The sequence below is a fragment of the Falco peregrinus genome, chromosome 2 (genome assembly GCF_023634155.1).
Source record: "Falco peregrinus isolate bFalPer1 chromosome 2, bFalPer1.pri, whole genome shotgun sequence".
Taxonomy (NCBI): Eukaryota; Metazoa; Chordata; class Aves; order Falconiformes; family Falconidae; genus Falco; species Falco peregrinus.
This window is the reverse complement of record NC_073722.1, coordinates 61,559,825-61,583,159: the sequence shown is the minus strand read 5'-3', so window position 1 is coordinate 61,583,159 and position 23,335 is coordinate 61,559,825. Positions and strand designations below refer to the sequence as shown.

General features: G+C 39.6%; 2 protein-coding genes across 8 annotated transcripts in view; one reads left to right on the top strand and one right to left on the bottom strand.

Moving 5' to 3' along the window:
* The window catches only part of MTMR7 (myotubularin related protein 7), a 50,248-nt gene extending 49,553 nt beyond the window's left edge, over nt 1-695 (top strand). For all 5 annotated transcript variants that reach the window (XM_055796902.1, XM_055796903.1, XM_055796900.1 and 2 more), the window contains one exon: nt 336-695. In XM_055796902.1, the coding sequence (XP_055652877.1) occupies nt 336-695 (360 nt within the window). The remainder of the gene's footprint in view (nt 1-335) is intronic.
* On the bottom strand, nt 659-23,185 carry VPS37A (VPS37A subunit of ESCRT-I). Of its 3 annotated transcripts, none has more exons than XM_055796905.1 (12): nt 22,947-23,183; nt 19,001-19,075; nt 17,955-18,069; nt 16,963-17,063; nt 15,805-16,021; nt 14,697-14,767; nt 12,510-12,637; nt 12,365-12,423; nt 12,205-12,273; nt 10,101-10,244; nt 9,290-9,370; nt 659-792 (listed from the first exon to the last, which is right to left on the bottom strand). In XM_055796905.1, the coding sequence occupies exons 1-11, from the start codon at nt 23,072-23,074 to the stop codon at nt 9,290-9,292; spliced, it is 1,188 nt and encodes a 395-aa protein (XP_055652880.1). In that variant the 5' UTR covers nt 23,075-23,183; the 3' UTR covers nt 659-792. The 3 variants fall into 3 exon arrangements, with proteins under 3 accessions (XP_055652880.1, XP_055652879.1, XP_055652881.1); XM_055796904.1 differs by lacking the exon at nt 659-792 and adding an exon at nt 8,322-9,060 and having other exon boundaries at nt 22,947-23,182; XM_055796906.1 differs by lacking the exons at nt 659-792; nt 9,290-9,370; nt 10,101-10,244 and adding an exon at nt 10,251-10,878 and having other exon boundaries at nt 22,947-23,185.
* Nucleotides 23,186-23,335: the final 150 nt, after the last annotated feature.

The following is a 23,335-nucleotide window of genomic DNA, read 5'->3' as shown; positions in this document are numbered from 1 at the left end:
TTTTGCATTTTAGACACAACAGTGGGGTGGTTTCTTTTTTTCTTTAGAGATAAAATTTCTCCTCTGTCAGTGCACCAAGTACTGCTCCTGGAAGAAGTTTTATATCTGTCTGTAGCTCAGAGGGAACTGTGATGCTGTAATTTGGCATTAGTTTGTGACAAACTGTGCACTTCTCATACTCCATAAATGCAAACAGGCAGTTTTAAAGGCTGCTAACTGGGTTGGGCTCTGAACTCAGATTATTACTTCTTTTTTTTAAAAGGCAAAGACACATAGGAGGATTTCTGGGCCCTAAATGTATCCCTGTAATATATACACCGTTTCCTTTATTTCAGAGGTTGGCGAATCTTCAGAAATCACAATTAGACAATGATAAAGACAAGAGTAAGCAACAAGACCAAAGCAAACAGTTAGGGCTTTTTAATTCCAGCAACAGCTTAGCTAACACTCCGCAGGAGTATAGCAGCGACCTAAAATCATTCCCATCGTGGAGCCCTTCGCAAGGGGATGAAGAAGATTCAGCCCTGATTTTGACACAGGACAACCTGAAAAGCTCGGATCCTGACCTCTCGGCTAACAGTGATCAGGAGTCTGGCGTGGAGGACTTAAGTTGTAGGTCCCCAAGCGGGGGTGGCTGCTTGCCTAGTGAAGACAGTGGCAAGGATTCAGATGAGGCTGTGTTTCTGGCGGTCTGAAATACCTTCGCAACAGCAAGGATCCAGGTGAAGCCGAGTCCCTCACAGTCTGGAACAACATCTTTTCATGGGGTGAAGAATGGGAGCGGTATGTGGCCTAAAGAAATAACCCAAAGAAAGGGAACTACTGTGCAATTGTGTAAGTAAAGATCTAAGCAGAACAAGCCATTATTAGTTTTAGGGCATAATGCTAAAGGAAGGTAATAACTGCTGTTATATATAGTAGTCAAGCCAATGTAGTATTTGTTTTATCAGTGCTGTACATAATTATTCCTTTGTACATTTCCATAATTATTTATTGTACAAAATAATAGTTCTTCTCCAAAGACGTGAAATTCCAAAGTACTCTCTTACACACAGGGACGAGGTTGAAGATTCATTAGTGTTAGCCTTACTGGTGAATCAGTCAAAACTTACTTTTGTAGAGTTCTTTTGCCTTCAGACATATTGTGTATATTCCTCACCTATTTTTTTTTTTTTGTGGGAAGTGTTACATTTTGAATTCCAACCATTATTTTGCATATTCTCCTACTAGAATCCTTTACAGCAAAGTAAAACTAACAAATGGACATGCTTTCTTAGGGGACAAATGAAGCTTTGATCCTGCAAAAATAGCCTTTAGTAAGCTGTTGCTGCTGCACATGAATGCATCCCGTGTGTACTCAACTCTCAACCTGTGCTGCAAGTTCAGTAGTTTCTGTGAGCAAAACTTCAAGGAACATAACGATACTCACAGCCTTTGTGATAAAGCATCCCTTACAATGAAAGGTGTGTTAGGCAGTATACTCTAGCCTCTTTTATGGTTTGTTCTCAAGTTTGATTGTTTGTAACTTACCCTTGTTCCAAACAGCCTACATAAGATATAAAGGTAAAATTTTAAAGTAAGAAACCCCCCAATTCTCCAGCCTATTTGATGCCTACTTAGAAATGTTTTATTTAAGTGTGACTGAGGTACATACACAGTAGAGAGAACAAGGAATCCAAAAATCACTTACAGAAATCACTTACAAAAGTGTCACTTTCAGAACGACAGAAAGGTTATGCCCATAAAGGAACTGTTCTAAACAATTATTTCTTCCAAATTTTACTGTTCAAAATAAACTAACTACAGTCAAGGGGTTTTTCTTTATCTTCACACAAGATTTCTCTTTTAGCATTTGCCAACCTGAACAGAGCATGGCAATGCTAACTTAAGAAGACTGATTCACCATAACAGAAAGGTTAATCTGGTTTGGTTTAAGAATTTTTGTATTTTTTTAAGAGTGGGAGTAATAGCTTTCATAATCATAGGTATGGAAGTAAACCGCTGAAAAATGTTTAAGATTTGGGATGTTTTGAAATTCACTAAAAAGGCTTCCATATTGGGATGTAATTATTCCAAGTGTTTGGTGGGGGGTTTTTTGTTTGTTTGTTTGTTTCTAATTAAAGCACACAGCTAAAAATATAATTCATATGGCTGCTCTTACCTGCTTGGAGACAATGTGGTACTGAATTCTAGTAAAATAAAGCAGTAGTAATGTAAGTTTAATTTGATTGCATTTCATACTAGTCCATCAAATATGGACTTACAGGCAGAACTAAATTATATAAATATACCTCAGTTCAGAAGTTCTAGATTTTATTATTCAGTCTGCTTTTATGGAATAGCTTTTCATTCTGTTCTATGAACTTGATGTTATTAAAAATGACTAGGTAAACTTCAGTATTATTAAAATCCCTCTTAAGGGAGCTGCTGCCTTTGAACAAAGAATTCAATACCTAACAACAAAATTTATCTTAGTATTATACTGGAAAGGTCAGATACTCAATTTGATGAATCACTGTAGCTTAGCTGAAATAAATACAGCTATAATTTATACTCTGTTGAGAATCTAGCCTTCTGTTTTTTAATCTTTATGAATTTTTAATAAACGAAGCCCCGATTTTAATCGTACTTTTAAAAATGTTTCGTATTTTGAACACAGCCTGTAAAATTTATCGTATTAAAGGAGATTTTAAATGGGTTTTCTCAAACTAAAGAAACATGCTGCAAAGTCAGCAACGAAAACAACCTCACAAATATTCTGCCTAAAAATGAGTTTGAAAATGGGCAATATTATTGCATATCTTCAAAATGTAAAATTCTGTATGATTGTATTATGTCCTTATTAGACATGTCCAGAAATAAATGCAGAACAGCAATATATGCAGATTCAAAGCACTGTCTTCATGTCGCTTATGCAACTCCTCGTAATTAGCTGTACAACTACAATATTAACATGTTAACATTTTATATTATGCCTTTACTTAGCAGCTCTCTGTGATGTGTCTTTCAGTCCTTGGAATTTAGCATTAGCTACTACTGTTTTCATTGTAATGTATGTATGTGTGCCATTATTAGCCTGCTGAGAAACACTTCCAAATAAACACTTGGGTCATTTAGTGTATGTTATTTCACACCAGTGAATGAAACAAAGGTTTGCTTTCCCAACTTTTGTAATACAGTTCATTTACTCCAGTGACTTTGTCACTGAGATCAAGGGATTTTTGTATCTTCCTTCCTTCAATACTTGAATCCTTTAGTTTAAGCTGTAGAGAAATCTAACTAAGAAAACTGTCAATTTAGTTAATTTTATTTTATTATTTTTTTGGGGGGGTTGGTTTTTTGTGTTTGTTTTTTTTAGGGAATGCAAAACAAGAAGCATGAGAAAACCACACTATAAACTACATTGATTTCTCATAGCCTTGTGGGGTCTCCCCTCTGCTGCAAATCCTTGCAAATTTGGCATAAGCTGACTGTAATTTGCAATAGGACACACAGGAACCTAACTGCTGGGAAGAAAGGACTAAAGAGCATTACAGATATCAATGGTGTCATTTTAGCCTCAATAGCTTCAGGCTGTTCTTTAGCATGAAAATGGGCATCTAAAGGACACTGATGGCAATGGGATAGAACAGTTGAAGTTTCCTCTACAAAAGGTCACCATCTAAAGAACATAAAAGCAGCTAGTAAAGCTTTCTTTCTAGGTAGCTCTATATAAGACATAGATGAAGCTGGTAAACTGGTAATGGATTCTGAAAAGATGAAAAATAAAGAAGTTGGAGGGCACAACCCAGACTGAAGAATATCATTAAAAGTAAGGAGAGAAAAAGAAAAAAGTAAGTAAAAGGAGAGAGGCAGGGAAGTAAAGTTCTTTGTGAACTTTAAAGTTTTTTAAGTAAAGTTTTTTAAGTAAGTAAAGAACTTTTAAGTTCTAAGTAAACTTCCTTAGCAGTAAGGCAGGGAACCACATTCTTTGAAGCCTGTGGCAAGCCAGAGCACCAGTTTGCATAGCATGCAAGACGTCTGATGATACAAGCTAGTAACAATTAAAATCCAGCAACAAGGAGGCAGCCTTTGCAATGAAGATAAGCATTTCACCACTGTTGACCAGCTAACTTGATGATTTTATGTGGACGCTGCCCTGATCTACACGCAGGAGTCCTCAAGTATATCACAAACACCACAGTCAAGGCAACAGGGTTGGGCTAAAGGTTGCATGGGCTGAAGGCTGAGTGTAGCCGTTAGGTTAGCTAGTCACCCTTACACGCTGTAGTGCAGAGACAGGGAAATGCCGCAGTGACTGAAAAATTGTCCAAGGACAGTGAAGTCACTGACAATTTATTTGGGAAGAGAGGAACGTGTAGTGGGATAAGTTAAAAGTAGGTAAACTTATCACATTACCAAAACTAGTGAAAACCCTGCCGAAGATCTCCGGCCAAGCATACAGCAGACCCCAATTTCAGAGAAGCCAGAAACGTGCCAGAGATTGGGGTGATGCGAAGGAAAGGTAAAATAAGCATTCAACTTTATTTATATTATTTATATTGCCAGTAAAGCACCTGGAGCCAGCAAATCAAATCACGTTAAATCTTAAAGTAACATTTAGTGGTCTTTCAATATAAATCATTCTGGCAAGATGCTAATGAACTCTTACAGGTCCACCAGAACTGTTGTGACTGAAATCAGGGAAGGACTCATTTTTAAGTCTGCTGGTTGCCATGGTTATTCAGATTAATTTATTCTGTTTCTGAAGACTAAAGAACACAATTCTTTATGTTAAGGTATTCCCTTATAATTGATACACAAACTTTCTTTATAGCTTATTACTACATATAAATTTGATCTCTACAGGCATCTGACCAAAACAAGGCATTTAGAAAAGCAGTAGCCAGAGATGAATAAGAGTTTTCAAAGCCCATTTTGGTGGAGGTGGCTCCAAGAATTACTGCTTTTAGAAGAGTTAAACAGGAAAAGCTCAAATCACTACACACAAAGAGTAGAAGTTTGTCCTTGAGTAGCTTACTGCATCCATTTCCTACACAATTCTGTATCCTGCAATGACCAACTCTATCTTTAAGTTAGACAATTACAAGACATATTAAAAACCCCAAAGCCTTTATTTCTAAGTTTAACACATTACAGTATTTACTGTTCAGAATAATGTACACAGTAAGGTTGTGATAACGGACTTTTTTGCCAGCGTTTTGATTCAGTTTTACTTGAAGGTCTCTCTCTTTTTTTTTTTTTTTTTTAAAGATTTATCTTAAGTCTTTGAAGGGAGCAGGACTAGGAACTTGGACAAAAAACTGAAAGATTTCTAACGTCCACATCTGGTCAAGGTCCAAAGTGGCAAAACTGCAGGAGTATGTACAGAGCAAACAGAACTACAGTAGATCATTAGATACTGCTTAGAACTTTATTATAGTCTCTTGGCTTGTAGTAGTGGCTAGCATAGCTGTACGTGCCTGATAATCCCCATCTTTCAGAAAGGTTAGCATGCCATTACACTCTGAAATCCAGGAAACCTTTCTTCCGTAAGCCTCAGCAGAATGTACCATTAACACTAGTTGTATACAAGATCACCCCAAAACAAAACCTACTTGATTTCAGACTTACATTTTAAAATTTCTCTGGTCTGCAACAGCATCAGTTACACCTGTTACATGGAGAACTCAGTACTGGATTTAAGACTAAGGGAAGAAACGAGAGGCCTAAACTCAGCCACAGAAAATATTTAGCAGTAAGATCAGATATTAAAATTAGGCAAACCCCAGACTCAATTAGCAGTTACAATACAGAATGTACCCTCACCCCATCCCAAACTACTGCAACGCAAGAGACAACCCACCTCCTTACTTTTTAATTTCTCGCTCATTTATTTCACTTTTCTACTTGGCAGAACACCTCAGCCTAAGTACGACACAGTGCAAGGCTCTCGGGAAACCAGTCACTGTATGTGGCCTACCATTCCAGATTGCTTAAGAGTTCGCTTGACACATTTTAAAAGATTGTAGAATATGCATCTAGCAGCAGCTGCTGTTCTGTTACACTTCATAGGATATTGTTTATAAAGCTGGGTACACACCTACTCACCATGTTTCAGCAAAACAAGGCAAGGAATGCGCTTCACTTGCTAGAAGCCAACCCCCCCCTAAAACTTTGACAGAGCATTATCAGTGTTCTACTGAGTCTTCTGGTAAAAGCATGATGATTACCTATGAAGAAAAATGTTCCCATTGGCACAACCAGTGTAGGACTAAAAGAAAAACAAACAAACAAACCAACCAACCTCAAACCAGCAGCAGGTTGGCTTGTCCTTTAAAGGCCAGAAAACCGGCTGGCTGCTCCTGTGTGCGACAGGATAGCTGTAGCTAACCTAGCACACCACTGAATACAGACTTCTGTGCTGCTTTTCTAGAGGATGGGTTTGTGACCGCAGAAGGGGCTAAAAAAATATGGGAAAAAAGTAATCTTATGAATAGGAACGATAGGAGAGAGAATAGAAAGGGAGAAAAGAGAAGACCTTAAACTTTCATATCCCTGAACAAGAAACACTGTACTAAGAACTTGCCCTGAATCGTGACATTTTATTCTAGACTGTCCTCCACTATCATCAGGACTGCAGGGAGAAGTTCTGTATTTGTAAACTTGCTCACAAAAGTGTAAGGAAAAGCTGAAGTGTTGAGAACTTGTACTGGTTTGGGAAGCAAATCTCCTGTAGGTGACCTGGCTGGAGAGTTCAGTCACAGTAGAGCACCATAATACACCACACAACATTCAACAGGAGGCAGCAGATGAGGACAGAAGTCTGTCATTTCATGCCATTATAGAATGTATAAAGATACTAGCCCAACTCAGGAAGAGCACCAGACGTTTGGTCACCTGTACCTTTCTCTCCTTACAGTGAAGAAACTGCAACAGAAAGCCAGCCCTGTAGAGAATTTGTATCTAGTCTTTAATAAAGACTGTTAGCTAGATACTCTGAGTAAGACCCAAACCAACTTGTACACTGCGCGCAAAGCCAGACGGAGTTTGCCAAGAAGGCAACACTGATGACTTAAATCTAACTTTTCTCCAGAGCTGCTGAAGTCCCACTACTCAGAGACCCAAGTCCAGAACTGCTTGGAAACCTTAGCAATCTCATTTTTAATTAGGGCTTTAGTTAGCACATTAGCAAAAGTGCTATGTCAATATTCATGCAGTACTATGCACCGTCAGGAGAAACGTTTTTTGGAAGATAGTCTAAAATTATTGCTTAACCATGGCACATACAACCTGTTGATTTTTTCAGGCACCCAAGTATCTTCTTTGATGTGGACCACAGTTCTGTTTTCTTGGAACATCTAATCTCAGAACTTGGACCAGCTCTACAAAGAAAAATCCCATCAAGTACCAGTGAATAGTTTACTCACCCTGAAAGGCAGTAGCTTAAGACAGACAACCACAGTACTGTAGAGTATGATAAGGCTGAGAACTAAAGCCCCATTTGAAGATTCACTAGCCTGTGGAACAGACTTCTTGCACTTAAAGTGATTTTCCCAGCTCCAAAATTTACTTGCTTTTCGCCAAGTCAGAAAAAATACCTTATTGTGTTTTGCTAGAAGAGCATCAAGTTTAGGGCTGACTGAAGATTAGTGATACAGAAAAGTGTTCGCTTGGATTGACGTGCTTTAGTTTAAGACTTGAAGCCGTGATGTTCTGTGACCCTATCTAGGTAACACCGAGCCAGTGTCTTGGCTAAGAGGTTTATCTCCAGACTGCTTCCTGATCAGAAAGAAGCAGGATTCCTGATACATTACTTAATCAGTGCTTTATCTTATTTATGTCTCAGAACTGTACGACGACTTCTGTTCTTCTGGAACTTGACTGTCTCCATGAAAACCTAATGCGCTGACAAGGTTAAGAAAAAGAATGAGTCTTTTTGCAACAGCAAGAGAGACCACACATGCATCTCTGTAGGGGCTGTATTTTTCTCCTATAGAATACTGCACTTGGTCCTATCCATTCTCACCAGATATACCCCCACCCTAAAAAAAGACAGCTCACCAGAAGAAAGGTTCAGTGATTAAAGGGCAGAATTAAGTCTCACTTCCAAATTTAATCACTGGCCTTAACATAACACACTATGCAACTCCAGCCAAATTAGTTTCTTTGCTGCTTAAAATTAGGAAAAAAATAACTGCTACTTCAAAGAACTTCAGAACTAGTTTTTGTAAAGTGCTTTTGAGTTCCTCACATGATGAACATACTCATATTGCATAAAACAGAAACTGTGAGGTGATCTGATTATTCTCCTATAAGCAAAAACAAATGTGAAAATGAAATTGTGAGATGAAAATTGTGTTTAATTATAGTAGGTACCAAGCCACTCCTGAAATCAAGCGCTTCAGTGCTACTGAGCAACATACCAAATCTACACAGAGATCATTTATTCTGTTTTGATTCCAATATAATTTGTTCTAACACATCCTTTGCTTAATCCAAATCTACTTATCCAAAACACAATACAGGCTATACTCAGTTCTGTAATATTACTTAAAAGTAAAAAACTTGTTCTTAAACATTTTGGCTTCAAGAAAAGACAGCTTGTGAATCAAATCCACTAACAATCTCAAATTATGAACTTCTTCAGTTTCCAAAGCCCTATCACCACTTATCTCAAACTCTTCCACAGATCAAGCCAAATCTACGCTTAAAATTCAAAATACAAAAAAGATATGAATTATGTTTTTATAAAAATGTAAAAAGCTAGTCAAAATTACATGTTTAGATAATCAGTCTCTGAAGAATGGAGTATAGCAGCAGGAACTTAAATATAGTAGGAACTATCAACAATAAATACAAGAAATTAGTGCAAAGATTGCAATAGAAGGATTCTTGAGTACAATGAGAATATAAAGAGACATTCTAATTTGTACAAAAACCATCCCAACTCTGTATACAATCTCTTCTATAAATACAACCATATAAGATGAAATGCTTATTTGCAAATAATAGTTATTAAAAAGTGTGCTTTATTGGGTTTTTCACTTGTTCTCTTGGCAGGTGTAGTTTGCAGGAAGTCTGTAAAGACAAATTTCTATAATTAGATATTTTAATTTCTCCAGAAGTTAGTTCTATTTAAAACATAACAACAGATGCAGTACATACTTGATTTGCACAGAAAGCATTATTAGAACACTGAGCATTGCAACAAATTCATTTGCAGTTAGCAGTTTGTAGGTGTGTGACGATGAGGTGAATTATTTAAAAAACAGAAAGCTTAACGGCAAATATTAAAGCAGCAGTTTACCTATAGCGGAGCATGAAATTGGCTGTGCATTGCTATTGCCTGTTGAAGTTTTTCCTCTTTGGCTCTTCTACAGTGGCAGAGCTACAAAACAAGACATAGCAAGAGTGAATCCTGAAAGGCATATTTCTATAATGCATACTATGTTTTCTCTTTAATAATTTAGCTACCTTGCAGGCTCTTTAAAAAAAGAAAGCCCTGTGAACCCCCTCCCTTCCAAGCTTCAGGCCGAACAACGGTCTGTATTGGTAAGATAATTCCATTCACAATTGCTTACAAGAGAATTGTTTCCTATGTTATGAAATGCATTTATAGGCACCTCTAAAGAAAGGTATGCTACCCAGTAAATTGCTCTTGTCACAGCATGAGCAAGAACAGTGGGTTTTGAACCTCAGTTACTTATTTGGTGATAGCCATCAACAGAATAATTAGTTTAAGAAGTTTAATAAATTAAACATAAAGGTTGCTTAATATAATGTGTCATTCTATGTCAACTTACCAAATTTAAACTTGTCCATGTGGCTACCTTCCTTGTATCTCTATACAGGTTATAGAAGACAGTGGCACAAAAAAACCTACAACACATGACAAGGGTCTAATGCGGGAGACCTTTGCACTTCTGCCTTAAAAAATATGTGCCTTCACAACACAGATTATATTCTAAACAGACTGAAGCCACTTAGGGATATTTTCTTCTGTTGGAGCTTATTAAAGCACTGTTGTGTACCACAGAACTGCTCAAACTCTTAGGTCTTAAATTTATTCACTATGTGTTGTAGATCTCTCAGATTAGAATAATTTGTATATTACGTACTGTTCTTTTTTCCATGAAACTACTAAGGAAGTCATCTATTTCTGTTTTGCCTTCCAAGAAGTCTTCTGCAATAGTGTCAGATTCCTCTTCAGCTTCATGAGCAGCTACTTTAAGTCTGGCTTGCAAAGCACTTGGACTGCAACTCTATGAAAATAAAAACTCCTATGTAATATTAAACTGTCCATCAAAACCTACATTTCCGGTAAGAAAGATAAATGACTAAACATGAACTATGTGAAGAGCATTATTATTACATAAAAGCCTAAGTGACCAGATGGAAGCTTAACGTCCAAGAAACAGCACAGCTTGTTAAACTAGAAAGGATCCAATGTGAGAAAAGCATTGCTAGTTTAGGTCTTCATGCACAGTCATTCTAAAAGATGTATAAAGCTTTTCAACTTTTACCCTATACTGTCAGACAGCAGAGAGCTTGGAAATGTGACTTCTGAATAGAACTAGTGTTTCAAGTGACTTCAATACATAGGGTCTACTTTTGAAACTCAGTAGCGACCCTGAGAAGTATAAAAATGTAAAATAGCACTTACCGTTCAGCTTTTAAATACCCTTGAAATGACTGTGGAGAGGAAGACAGGAAAGGAAAAAGCACCTACTCAAGAAGTAGATGGCCTGCTAATCTAAACCAGTATACTCATTCTTCTGTTCCTCAAACCTTACTTGTGTTTATTGCATGTAATTTCATTATTTTTCCTCTAATATGTTTGGGCAGTTAATCAGAACATGATTCACGTCTTCAGTAGGAGTCTGTACAGAGCCAGAACTGCAAAATTAAGGTATTTATGGATTTTAGTTGCTCGGACTACCGTCCATCTACCCCATGAAAAATATTTTACTTAGGTACTATAAAACTGCAATCAGAAATTTCCTGTTAAATTAATCTTGTGCAAAATAAGGACTGTTTGCTTTAATAGAAGATGACTAAAATTCATCTACAGTACAAGTAAAAAGACTTGTCTGGAACTTTTAAGGGGAGATAACAAGAGATACCAGGTAGCGCACAGTGAACATCAATACATGAAGATACAGCACATATGTGGAAAAACAGCAGAAAAATCCATCTGCAACTCCTCAACTCACAGTCTCCTAACAATCGTTAAATTCAACCAGCAAATCTAACTTAGACAAAAGAAAAGGTAATGTAGCAGTGGGGTAATATGTCCTGTTTTTAAGTGGCTTCTTACAGAAACAGAAAGTTTCTCAATGCCAACTACCTCCACCCACTTTAAAGCCAACTTACATCACACAGAAAGGAGGCAATAGGAGTCAGACTATTCTGATTTTCAAGTGAGGGATCATTTAATTCATTTAGATCACCTATGAAATCAGTCAGTTTGCTGTCACGTAACTTTCTGTTTGTTATTTTGCTACTTTGTGGACATTTTGATATTCAGGTACTATGCATGTTATATTTTGATGGACGGTTGTATTCTCAGGTGACAAATCTTGCAAATAAGGATGATTTCAGCACAGAAATTGTTTATGAGAAGTTACATCTTCTAAGACATATTCTGGTAAACAAGCTAAGAAATCATTCTCCTTCCCCAAATTGCTTTCTGAAGTTATGACTTTACCCTATTTGCTCTTTAGAATGTACAAAGTTTGACAGCACATATAACATGTTGCCCACAGTAAGCATACCCAGTGAATCACAGAATTTAAGTTTCTGAAGCAATCGTTTGAATCATTTTAATCTGGTACGGTTTTACAAACTCATTACGTTAAATGGTTATCATTACTTAAACAAACCTTCTTTAAAAAGCCTTCTATTCTTAAAACTGGTCTGACCCAGGATTGTACTTATGAACAGCTCTAAAAGCTCATCACACTCTTCCAACTTTGCTTGTATTGTAGCATTAAAGAAAAAACACCAAACCACAACCCAAAACCCCAGTTGTGCAACCATAACACTGTTTTGCTTTCCAACTGTTTGGTACTTCATTCCATTTCATTTCATACTTGATGTGAATCTATTTCATACAAAATTAAGGGCTTAACTAGAAGAATATTCTTTATGGTTAAAGACCCAAATCAAAACTTCAGTTTTATTGAAGTAGTCTTAAAGGATAATATGATATAGAGATCATACCTCACTAAGTTCATGCTGTCTCTGCATCTTTTTTTCAAAGGCTGCTTTCATCTGTGTCAGTTGCTCATACTGGAAGGAAGAAGAAAAAGAATGTTTTCCCCCTGAAAAAAACAGAATGTTACAGCTAGTATTTTTGAAAAAGATTTTATTGTCCACTTACTTTATCCAACACCATCTGTCTTTTTGCCTCGAGAGTAGGCTCCAGCAACAAGTTTTTTTCTGTAAAACAAAATCACTATTACTGCCTTTTTTTAGAGGATTCAATGTGCAGAACAGACACAGATGCTAATGTTTTAACATCTTACTTGCCAGCTCTTCAATGCTTTTCACTAACTCATTTCTATCAGTAATGACTTGCTTCAGTTGTGGTAAAGCTGCAAACTGTTCCAGTAGCACTTCTCCTTGCTCGTTCATACTGGTCAGCTGCGATATACTACATTCAAACAGAAAGAAAGCACATTTAAAGCTAACAGCAAACATTACGTGTAGAGTTACTAATTTCTGCCAAAAGTCAAAAGTTTGAGGCATTTATTGGGACTTTACAGATATACAACATGACCAGAGCTTATTTTTCCCCTTTCTCCTGGACCGTGGGTTCTACTATCTGCAGCAGTGAGCTTTAATGTTAAAAAGTACCTCTCATTTCAAGCCTTACTTCCTATGAAGTGTTTTTTGATGCTACTGCAGTGGGTTGACCGTGGCCATTTACCAGATGTCCGCCCACCTGCTTTCTCAGTCTCCCTCCTCAACAGGATATAGGGGAAAAGCTTGTAGGTCAAGATAAAGACAGCGAGATCACTTACCAATTATACAACGACAGGCAAAACACACTCAGGTTGGGAAAAATTAATTATATTGCCATTATATTAAGATGATGAAAAAGAAAGACAAAAACTAAAACACCTCACCCCCTTTGACCCCAGGCTCAACTTCACTCTCATTCCCCATCAGTGCAGGGAGGAAGGGGAATTGCCGGTGTGGCCGTCCCCATCTGTAACGGTTTGTCTCTGCCGCTCCTGCCTCCTCGCTCTCTTCCCCTACTCCAGCACGGGTCCCTCTCCATCACAGGCTGCAGTTCCTGGCAGGACAGCCTGCTCTAGCGTGGGCTACAGGGAAACACCTGTTCTACTCTGGTCTTTTCCAAAACTTCCATGGGCTGCAGATGAATATCTGCTCTGGCACTTGGATCACCTCCTTCCCCTTCTTCTCTGACCTTGTCGTTTGCAGGATTCTCACAATTTTCCACTCCCTCCCCTCAATCCTCACTGCCTCTGCAGGATTTGCTCTTCTTTAAATGTGTTTTCATAGGGGCACCACTCACTTCACCAACGGACTCGGCTGTCCTGCAGTGGGTCTGCTGCCAAGCTGGCTGTGCCTAGCACAGGGGCAGCCCCTAGCCCCTTCTCACAAAAGCCACCCATGCAGCACCCCCAACTACCAAAACCTTTGCCACCTAGACACAACAGAGCTATGCAGAACAGCTGCATTACCATTTGTGATTAACCACCACCAGAAGATTCATGGAATTTTAATCCAGTCGTCTTGAAAAAACCAAACTTGGTTTGAATGTTTTGTTAAAACAAATTACAGTTCCTCCCCAAACCCCTAGCTTTCTTCTACACAACAGAACTTACAGTTGATTTAGCTAAATGAAATAGGCTCTTAGGAAGGTGTCAAGGTAAACAAAAAATACCCCAAAAAACAGAAGACCTTCTCAACAAAGGTCTTTTTCTTTTTTGAAAGGAGTTTTCAAGTGCTGAACTATGACAACACCATAAATATGTGAGATCAGAAAGCAACCAATTTCCTAAGATCCTTTCAGAATTAATAGCTAATCTGTATAATCTATTTAATCCCAGATAAATGATCCAGGAGGCTGTCTCATTAGACCTGAAAAAATTGCTGGGAACAGTAACTAATACAATTTTTTTGAATTGTGACAGGACATGCTTTTGATTAAAGTATTTGTGTAATATGTGTATGAAGTATTTAGATGTGGAAGTGATTTGCACTGGGACACCTGGCATGTTTACCACCTGGATTTACCTGACCCAACCGCCCTGCACATGCTGAGCTGCTCACAAAGTCCTTGTGAATTAAGAGAATGCAATCTGTAAACCAGTCTCAAGTCCATTTCCTTGTCCCCTTTCCTCCTTCAAAAGGTATGCTTACCATATTAGCAGAAATTAAGTCACTGGAAGACAACAGAACACTAGTATGTTAGGAAATATAAAAATAAATGCTCTTTTACCTGGTGTTGAATCCTGAAGTATTGTTCCTGTTGAGAAAATCCTAAACAAGCAGCACAGTTGAATGCAGGGCTGGCTTACTTCCTAACTCTACAATTTTGGTTAAGTCGTAGTTCTCCTATTGATGTTATCTACAAAAACATTTCAGCGATGTATACAGACTTTTGACAAAAATCAGATACAGACCAGTGGTAATTGCCTTTTAATGACTACGGAATGTTTTGGCACCTTCTGAAAATTTACCTTAATTCTGAGAGTTCTGGAAATGTCTCAGGAACATCAGGCATCTTGTAAGTAAATCCATTCTGGCCAACCTAAACAGAAGTTTAGAAATGCTTAGCAGATTTTCAAAGAGCAATTTTGTGATATTTAACCTGATTAATCCAAAACTGGAGATGAGTATTTGCCAGCAACAAGAAAAGTAGGAAAAGCAGAAAGAATAGTAGCACTAGCCTCCAAAAAGATGTCTCAACTCAACCACGGCAACAAAATACTTGGGGATGTTTGAGGTGGCATGTCACAAAAGACGAGTCACTTTTGGAGGAAAATAACCTGTCTTGCTACGTCCTCCATTTGGTAACAGCTGAACGAGCCATGAAACACATAGGAGGACTATAACTCAAGGAAGTGAGCACAGAGAAAGAGACTGACATTTTGATCTCTATCATGTGGTTTTAAAGTTATAATCCCATGGGAAAAAGTTTTCAGACAAGGAAAAGAAAGTCTGTCTTCACAGAATGTAGAAATTTTAAATTCTACAAAGCCACAAAAGCATCTTCCAAGATTAAGAAAGTTTTCATTTCTAAAGAAAAGACTTTATAAAAACCAAACATTTAGCTGTAAAGTTTTTACAGAGGATATTCAAAAAAATCCTTCCAGAGTGCATCAGTGAAAGGGAATTTGTGAGTACACACATACAAGATCCATGAAGCGAAGCTATTTCAAGCATGAAAATGAGAAATAAATTCACATAAAGGCTTGAGACTGCACATCATTCTCACCTGATAGGTTCTGGGCAGGAAATGCCATATAGAGAAAAGAATCTCATTTTCTATGACTGAAGAAACAGTTACAGCTGCACTATGGGGGACTGCAGCTCCAAAAAAAAAGTATATTCGAAGATATTTACCATAACATGTTTCATTAAAGCTCAGAAAGACAAATCTGAGTTCAAGTTTGCCCTAAAAAACTTTTCATCAAAGCCAAAATAACAGGTTTTTTCCTAGCACCAGCAAAACAATGAAGTGCAGTCACTCTGAATGTTCCCTTGAGTTTTGCAGCAATGCCCTGTGTGCCATTATCCCCAGTGTCTGACAGCTTTAGCTTAAGCACCAAAACTCGGCATACAGACCTGAAGCACTGCTTCTGCTGTCGGAACAGGTAGCGGCAGATCAGGGATCAAGCCGTAAGAGGGAGCAGCAGGCTTGTCTGTAGTGTAGCTTGAAGAAACTGATTCAGCAACAGGCACGGCTGCCATTGTTCTGTTTGTTTCTTGAGGTGGGTATGGAGGAAGAAATGGAAACCCCTGAGGAGCATAAGGAGGCATTCCAGCCGGTTTGTTGAAAAGGCTAAAAACAAATAAAAAACCACAACCATGAGCAACCAACTGCTTACAGCACATCCTACCATTTGAATTATAATCACTACACCACATACATGACACAGGATTGAATTTTTAAACAACCATAAACTTTGCATTGTCTGTTTCCAGTTACTTCCAATGTAGTAAGTCTACTTTATGTCTTAAACTGCAACATAATACACAGCTTCATCAAACTATACTCTTATAGAGCAGCCAAATACACACTCACACTCTTAATTAAAACGAAAACTACTTCTCAAAAAATTATGAGAACTTAAATACAAAGTGTTTCCATGTAAAAGTCCTGAAAAATGCATCTGTGTCATACATTAGTTCTTATTTATGGTATAGCATTTAACAGCTTGGGCAACACACAATTACTTCTAAATAACACAAATTACTTCTTTTTTTACATTCACAACTGCAGCTGCATCTAAACCCAGTATCATTGTCAGCCATGAGAACCATAATTCTACTGATAAAGCTGTAATGTCTCAGACCACTTTTGTGTATTTCATACAGTTCTTTAAATTGCACAATTTCTCTTGCGTAGTTGTGCAACAGAAGCTGTTAAGCCCAGGAGAATATGACCAGAGCATGAAGACACACAATGGCTCAGATCATGGTCTACAGCAAGTTCAAGATTTCATCTGATAACATATGCATTTATTCTTTTTCAAGAAAACAGAAGCACGAAGTTACATCAGCATGTTAATACAGTAACTCCAACGGAATCTAGTGTTTCTTCTCAAAGTAATCATTCCATCAAGCACGTACATGAAATGCTACAAGAGCAGGGAATCTACATCTCCCAATACATCCACTACATTATGTCTGTTCCTGCCCTCCTAATACTTGATTTCATCTCTTTTGAAAAAAAGTAAGTTAATACACATAGTTCCATTCATCGTGTTTATAGATACTTACTATGGAAATGATGTTGAACTAGAAGCCAGAACTGGAGGATTCTTCCAAAACTCGTCCAGTAAACTTTGAATAATTTTTCCAAGATCTGAGTGCATTGTAAACTGGTAAAAAAAAAAACAATGCGAAAGAAAAATTACACCTGGAATCCAACAGTTCCAAATGTGCTGAACTTGACTGTTTATTATATCCACAAGGCAGTGCTGGAAGCTATTTCAGAGACATATCAGCTAATGTAAACTGTGTATACATCAGCTCCAAATAAAACGATAAAACCACATAGAACTGAACAGAAACTAAGAGACTTTTGTATATTCTATTACCAATCAAGAATTAATCAATTACATTTCCAATAAACAACCCAAACCCCCCACCTTACTGACCAAATTACATTTGTGAAAACAAAGGCGGAGGAGGGGAGAAATCAAGATTTGAGACAAAAAGCATTAATTGCACTCTGAAAAAATCATAACCTCACCCCACCCCACCAAACTACTACATCCTTGTTGGCAGAGAAAAGAGGAAGAAAAAAAAAAGGAAGAACAGCACATTAAAATCCTGAGTATTAGAGCCAAAACCTTGACATCTTTCTAATAGATAGCATAGCATAGAAAGAACTACGCTATTTCTAATAGCATAGAAAGAACTAAATTACAAAACAGTCTTAAAGCATCCTTCTTCCTTATTTGGAATACACTGTACAGAAACAAGAACTGTGCTACTGGTACTAACAAGAAAAGTGATAGAAACTTTCTAAGCCATCATAACTTAAAACAGTTTTAAATACATGGAATACTCAGTAGCAGAAGGAGATTAAATAGCAGTATACTGAACACTACTGGATTTTTGTTTTCAGACCATTCAAAATACAGTTTGAGAGGGATAAGGATCTGCACTAGTCTTTTTTTACCAGAAGTATTAGCAATACTGTAGTGTGACATGTATTAAAGTTGCTATTAACAGCAGACATATGTGAAACTACAGATTATACATACATTACTTATTAATGGACTGGTCACATACACTCCCTGCTTGTCCATTAAATGATGTCTCACAGGTGGGAAAACACTGATAACTGGTTTTTCCTGAGGAAACTGAGGTGGAAGCAAGCTGCAAATACAAGAATAATCATTACTACAGCTACATCCCATGCTGAAGTTTGCACAAGAAGGCTTCTTATGCAAAGAAAAAGTACTACTAATTACATAAAATTACTTTTCTGTGATAAGAGTTAAGGAGCAATGTCCCTGCCCATGGCAGGGGTGTTAGAACTACATGATCTTTAAGGTTCCTTCCAACCCAAACCGTTCTAGATTCTCTGAAATACAGTCAATGAAGCACACAAAAGGATTATTCAATTACAAAACTGGAAGTCAGACATATTAGAATACTGGGCTTCCATGGAACTGAAGAGAGCATTTACTACAATATTGTAGTATAACAATGAAGCAATTATGTACACAGACAAAGAAAAAGCTGTAGCATAACGAAACTATTTTCTAATACAAATGTTACTACTGCAATGACAATGCAGCATAATCTGTAAGAATATCAGGCAAGTTATCAAGCTAAAGTAACAAAAAACTTGTGACTGGAATACCATTAATATTTGCCAGAGAAAAAGCACCACCCAAAGTAAATTAATAGGAAATGTTACAGTAAATCACTTCTTACGATCCAGAAGCTTCACTGCGTTAAGAGCTAGGAGTTACAGCAGATTAGTAAATTACTAATTAAGGTTAGTTTCAGTTTTAGGGGGATTCAAAGTCATCAGAAACCCTCGAGTGTTTTTCTCCTACTTATTTTCAACTAAAACCACACAGGTATCTTAGGAGCTGAGCACAGCAAAATATAGTTTTGCTTTAAGCTGAGCATCTTCATCTTTTACAGAACTAGTTTCACCCGTATCACTACAACTATTAATGCAAATCCAGGTTACAGTTCCTGAAATTAATTATGAGATGGGAGCCACTTATGTTCTATTATTACTTATTTTTGAGAACGATTTTAATTTTCAAGATGTGCATTTCACTCTACTTACATGTTAATATTAATTGTCAAGTTGTTTACAGTGAACGGCAGTCGATATTCCACATCTTTCTGAATTTCTGCAATGCTGTCAAAGAAGAAATTGTTAGCGTCCGATTCATGGTCAATGTAACAGCCCGAAGTCTGAAAAAGGGCATCACCTCAGACCTTCGTAGTTAGTTTAGTTTTGAAAAGCCTTGTGAGAAGAAAATTTATAAGCCTGGTTAATATGCCTCAGAATGCTACACTGAATATTGAGATTAAAACAAAAAAATAGTAGATTCAACTTTCAGACCGTATACATGATCCCAAGCAATAGAAATACAGTACGAGAAATTGTGCTACTTGCTGATCTGACAACAATCTCAACTTATATATCTCCACTTAGTGGCTTAATTTAAGCCACCAGATCAGTGATTTTTTTTCATATACTGACTTTTTCTGATAAAACATTTACTTTGCCAAGGCATTACACGTGGTTCACAACTATTGTCCTGCAACACTGCCTACAGATCAGTACTTAGAACATACATCACACTAGGCCTTCTGCCTTAACAGATTAGCTTACTATTTAATAGTAGTTTTTTCCACATGCACCAAGTTCTATGCACTTGCACAGACATTTTCAAGAATAAATAATCTGGAGAAGAGCTACTTGAAAGAATGTAAAACTCTGTAATCCAGTGACACTCAAAACAAAGACCCCCCTGAAAAGCACCAAGTGAAGAAACATGTATCTTATGAAATCTGGTAAGATCAAATCCAAATTTGCTTCTCCTGGAACAAGATAGTTATTGAGAAAAATCTTTAAATCAGCTGCATTAATAGGAAGTTGTTTCAATACTCAAAGCACTCTACAATTTGTACGCACAGCAAGACTGTTCTGAAAGATGGCATCCCAAAGAATGAAGAGGAGGAGAAGGAGGAGGAGGGGGAGGAGGAGACTTAGCTCTGAAGCAGAATTTCTGAACAATACAGACATACCTAAGCTGGGACTGGGAGAGAAAGGAGAACAGAAAATTAGCTTCATCTTACAATGCCTCAACCAAAACAAACTTAAAAAGCAGATCGATTCCCCTTCCATATATATTTCCTGCCTGTACCTGGTCAATAATATTCTCCTCCCTCACCTCTCTAAGGCCGCCTTATAAATGGAGGGAACAGAGCTCCAAAAGGCAATAATGGCAGCCTGGTGTTCCCAGAAAGCCTCTTTGCACCCAGCTTCAGAAATGCCCCTCCATACAATTACTTCTTCAAGAAACCCCAAACACATTACCTGCAAATGTGTGTTAAGCGTAGTGCTAGTAGTATTCTGTACCCCTCCAAAGCATTATTTATGCACAGAATTTAAAACTGTGGTTTTCAGGATTTTGAGAATAAATGGAATAAGACACAAACGTAGCTATGCACCTTGCTTTCTGCAGCCTGACCTTACTCCTCTCACAGGCAACTCAGCATCTGCTCTTTCCCTGTGAAACGACTCGCTGTTTGAAGAAACTATCAGGTATCTTCAGCACAGGACCATTCAAATCGGAGTTCAGGGCTCTACTGTGATACACCACCCACTGAAATCACCACCTCCTCATTATTAACTGAAGGATTCTCCTGGAATCTCTCAAGCACATTCCTGCCCTGTAATCATCTGTTATGCATTTTAATAGCCTGCTACAAAATCCTTTAGAGAAGGGTATATAATTATGTTCCACTCATGTGCAAAACCTGTAGGAACTGGGGAGAGAACAAGGAGAGAGAAACAAGAAATCGAGAATCTCCAGAACTGTTCGAACTGTTCTAACCTCATTTAAGCAAAACCTTGAACCGATCAAGTTAGTCGTCCCTTCCCCAAGTGGGAATGGATACACTGGAAAAATCACACATTTTAACTTTGGCTAAAACAGCAGCAATCGCAAGAAAACAGTTTTTTCACAAAAACTTGGTATCAAGCTTCTAACCCATAACAGATCCTGAAAAGGAAGACTAGCTACATTAACAAAATTAAGATCACATATAACTGGGCTTTTATGACTTAAGACAACACAAAACAAACTTACCTAACTCAGGTAACACACCATGCTAAGAATTTTATTTTGAGCATTTCATGAGTAACAGCTGGCATACACATAAATGAATGACTAAATATACTTATCGGACAAAACAAACCCTAGAATGACAATTATTCAATCATTGCTTAGGAAACAACTGTATTGCAATGCTTAATGCATATTCTTATCCTATAGGTCTGTGTTGCTATGGAGTCCATAAGCAAGCACATGGGTCCCACCCCAAAAAACCTTTGCACTTCTGAAAACTTGCACAAATAGCCACACCTTTAAAAAAGCACCAGCATTTGAGGCGCTGTTACTCAGATTTATTCAGTAATAAGTTTCTCTTAAGAGAAGAGTACACTCTGCCAGAATGTATTCCTTCCCTTGCCTAATTTTTGGGTGTTCTATACCTACTGTCAAGAGAGATCAGGTATGCTAGAAAACACAGCTGCAAAGTCACATTTGAGCAGCTACTGTCTCCCCAAGACTGCTCTCCATTCCTGGCTGCAGGGTCCATTCGCTCTCTGTCTGTGCTTGAACTGGCGCCTACACAAACAGTTAGTAACCCAGTTCAGCAAGCCGACTGACAAAAAACCAATCACCTTTTGTGAGGACTTAGCTTGAGGTGAGCTAAACTCCCTGTTACAAAAAAAAAAAAAAAAAAAAAAAAAAAAAGAGAAATAAAAGGCCAAGTAAGGCCAGTACAGCAAAACTTTCTTAGTTAGGCTGCTGCATCTCCAAAGACAGCTCCCTCAAAAAGTGAGCTGTGTTTCAAAACCATTTGTGAAACCGGCTCCAAACAGATTAAGCGAGCAACAATACTTGGCAGTAGTGCCATACTTACGTGCCCTGTGTGATAATTCAGAATATTAGGATATCTAGCCACCTGCAATTACTAACCTTGGAAATACAGTAAGTATCTCTTCCACTCCTAGTCTCAGTCTGACATACCAGAGAACATTCTCCTTCCTTTTTCTGGACCATTTTGAAGGCATCTACCATTCCACTACAACAGACATCCTAGACAGACATAAACATCACACCTCAACAGACCTCCTAGGAAGCACGATGAACGCTTACACGCTCACTGAAAATATACCTCGAAATACATGAAGGGTGGATCACCTTTTAAAATATGAACACTTTTAAGAAGACTGAGAAGTAGGCAAAACTGGCCAGCATGCTGCCCAGCTGGGGCGTCTCGGGATAAAGGAAAGTGTTTTGCCGTAAAAAGCGTGGCTGTTGAACAGGCGTCAAAAACCCTCCGGTGAGCCTCTAAATCGCACCAGTTTCTGTGGAACAGTCAGGCACGAGCAAATTCGCACTGCACATGGAAAACCAGTTTGCAGAGCCGGCAGCGCTGCTGTGCCACTGCCGGCGAGAGCGCCGCGACACACGCCCCCCCCCCCCCGCCCGGTTCATCCTTAGCCTTGGAAGAACCGCGCTCCTACCGCCAGCTCCCGCAAAGCGGGCGGTACCGCCGCACACGCGCTCCGCAGCTCTCTGCGGGCGTTAAACCCCATCAACTACCCACGCTGCCTTCCCGGAGCGGCGGCCGGCGCAGCCGAGCACGGCTCCGCCGCAGCCCCGCCGGTGAGGCCGGCCCGCCCCGCCCGCTTCCCAGCGCAGCACCCGCCCCGCCGGGCCCCTGGCCCCCGAAGCGCCGCGGGGCTCGGCCGGCCCCGGCCGCACCGGAGCGACTCCGCTTCCTGTTTACCCGGAGGCGCCGCCGCGGCCGATGGCCGGCGGGACCCAGCCGGGCCGCACCGGGAGGGGAAGGGGCGGCACCGCTCCCGGCAGTGCCTGCGGGGCACCGAGGCCCGGCGGCGCAGGGGGCGCCGGGCCCGGGTCGGGGCTCACAGGCCGCCACCGAGTCCCGCCCTGTCCCCCCCGTCCGCGGCCGCGGCCACTCACGAGGCGTGGGCGCCGCGCAGGGACTCGATCTGCCGCTGCTTCTGCTGCTGCAGGCTGGTGCGGGCGGGCAGCGGCGCGGCGGGCGAGGAGGAGCCGCCGCCCTTAGCGAAGGGGAACAGCCAGTTCATCCTCGCCGCGGCGGCGCCCGGCGGGCGCGGGGGCACCGGCGGCACCGCGGCCCGGCCTCGCTCCGGTGCTGGCGCACGCGCGGCGGCGCCCCGCCCCGCCCCGCCCCGCAGCCGGGCAGCGGCGCCCCGCCCCCGGTGGCACGCGGGCAGCGTCAGCGCCGCGCGCCCGTGACCCGCGCCGTGGCGGGGCGGAGGAGAGGGGGCGGGGCGGAGGGAGGGCGCTGCGGCCGGTGATTGGCGCCCCCGCCGCCGGTCAGAGGT

Excerpts from the sequence above, each read along its gene's own strand:
- VPS37A (XM_055796905.1), bottom strand. The coding sequence starts at position 23,074 with ATGAACTGGCTGTTCCCCTTCGCTAAGGGCGGCGGCTCCTCCTCGCCC. Across the intron at positions 19,076-22,946 it reads CTGCGCGGCGCCCACGCCTC|CATTGCAGAAATTCAGAAAG; the intron begins GTGAGTGGCCGC and ends CTTCTTTGACAG. Across the intron at positions 12,638-14,696 it reads CCAGAACTCTCAGAATTAAG|TATATCGCAGCTGACCAGTA; the intron begins GTAAATTTTCAG and ends GTTTGAATGTAG.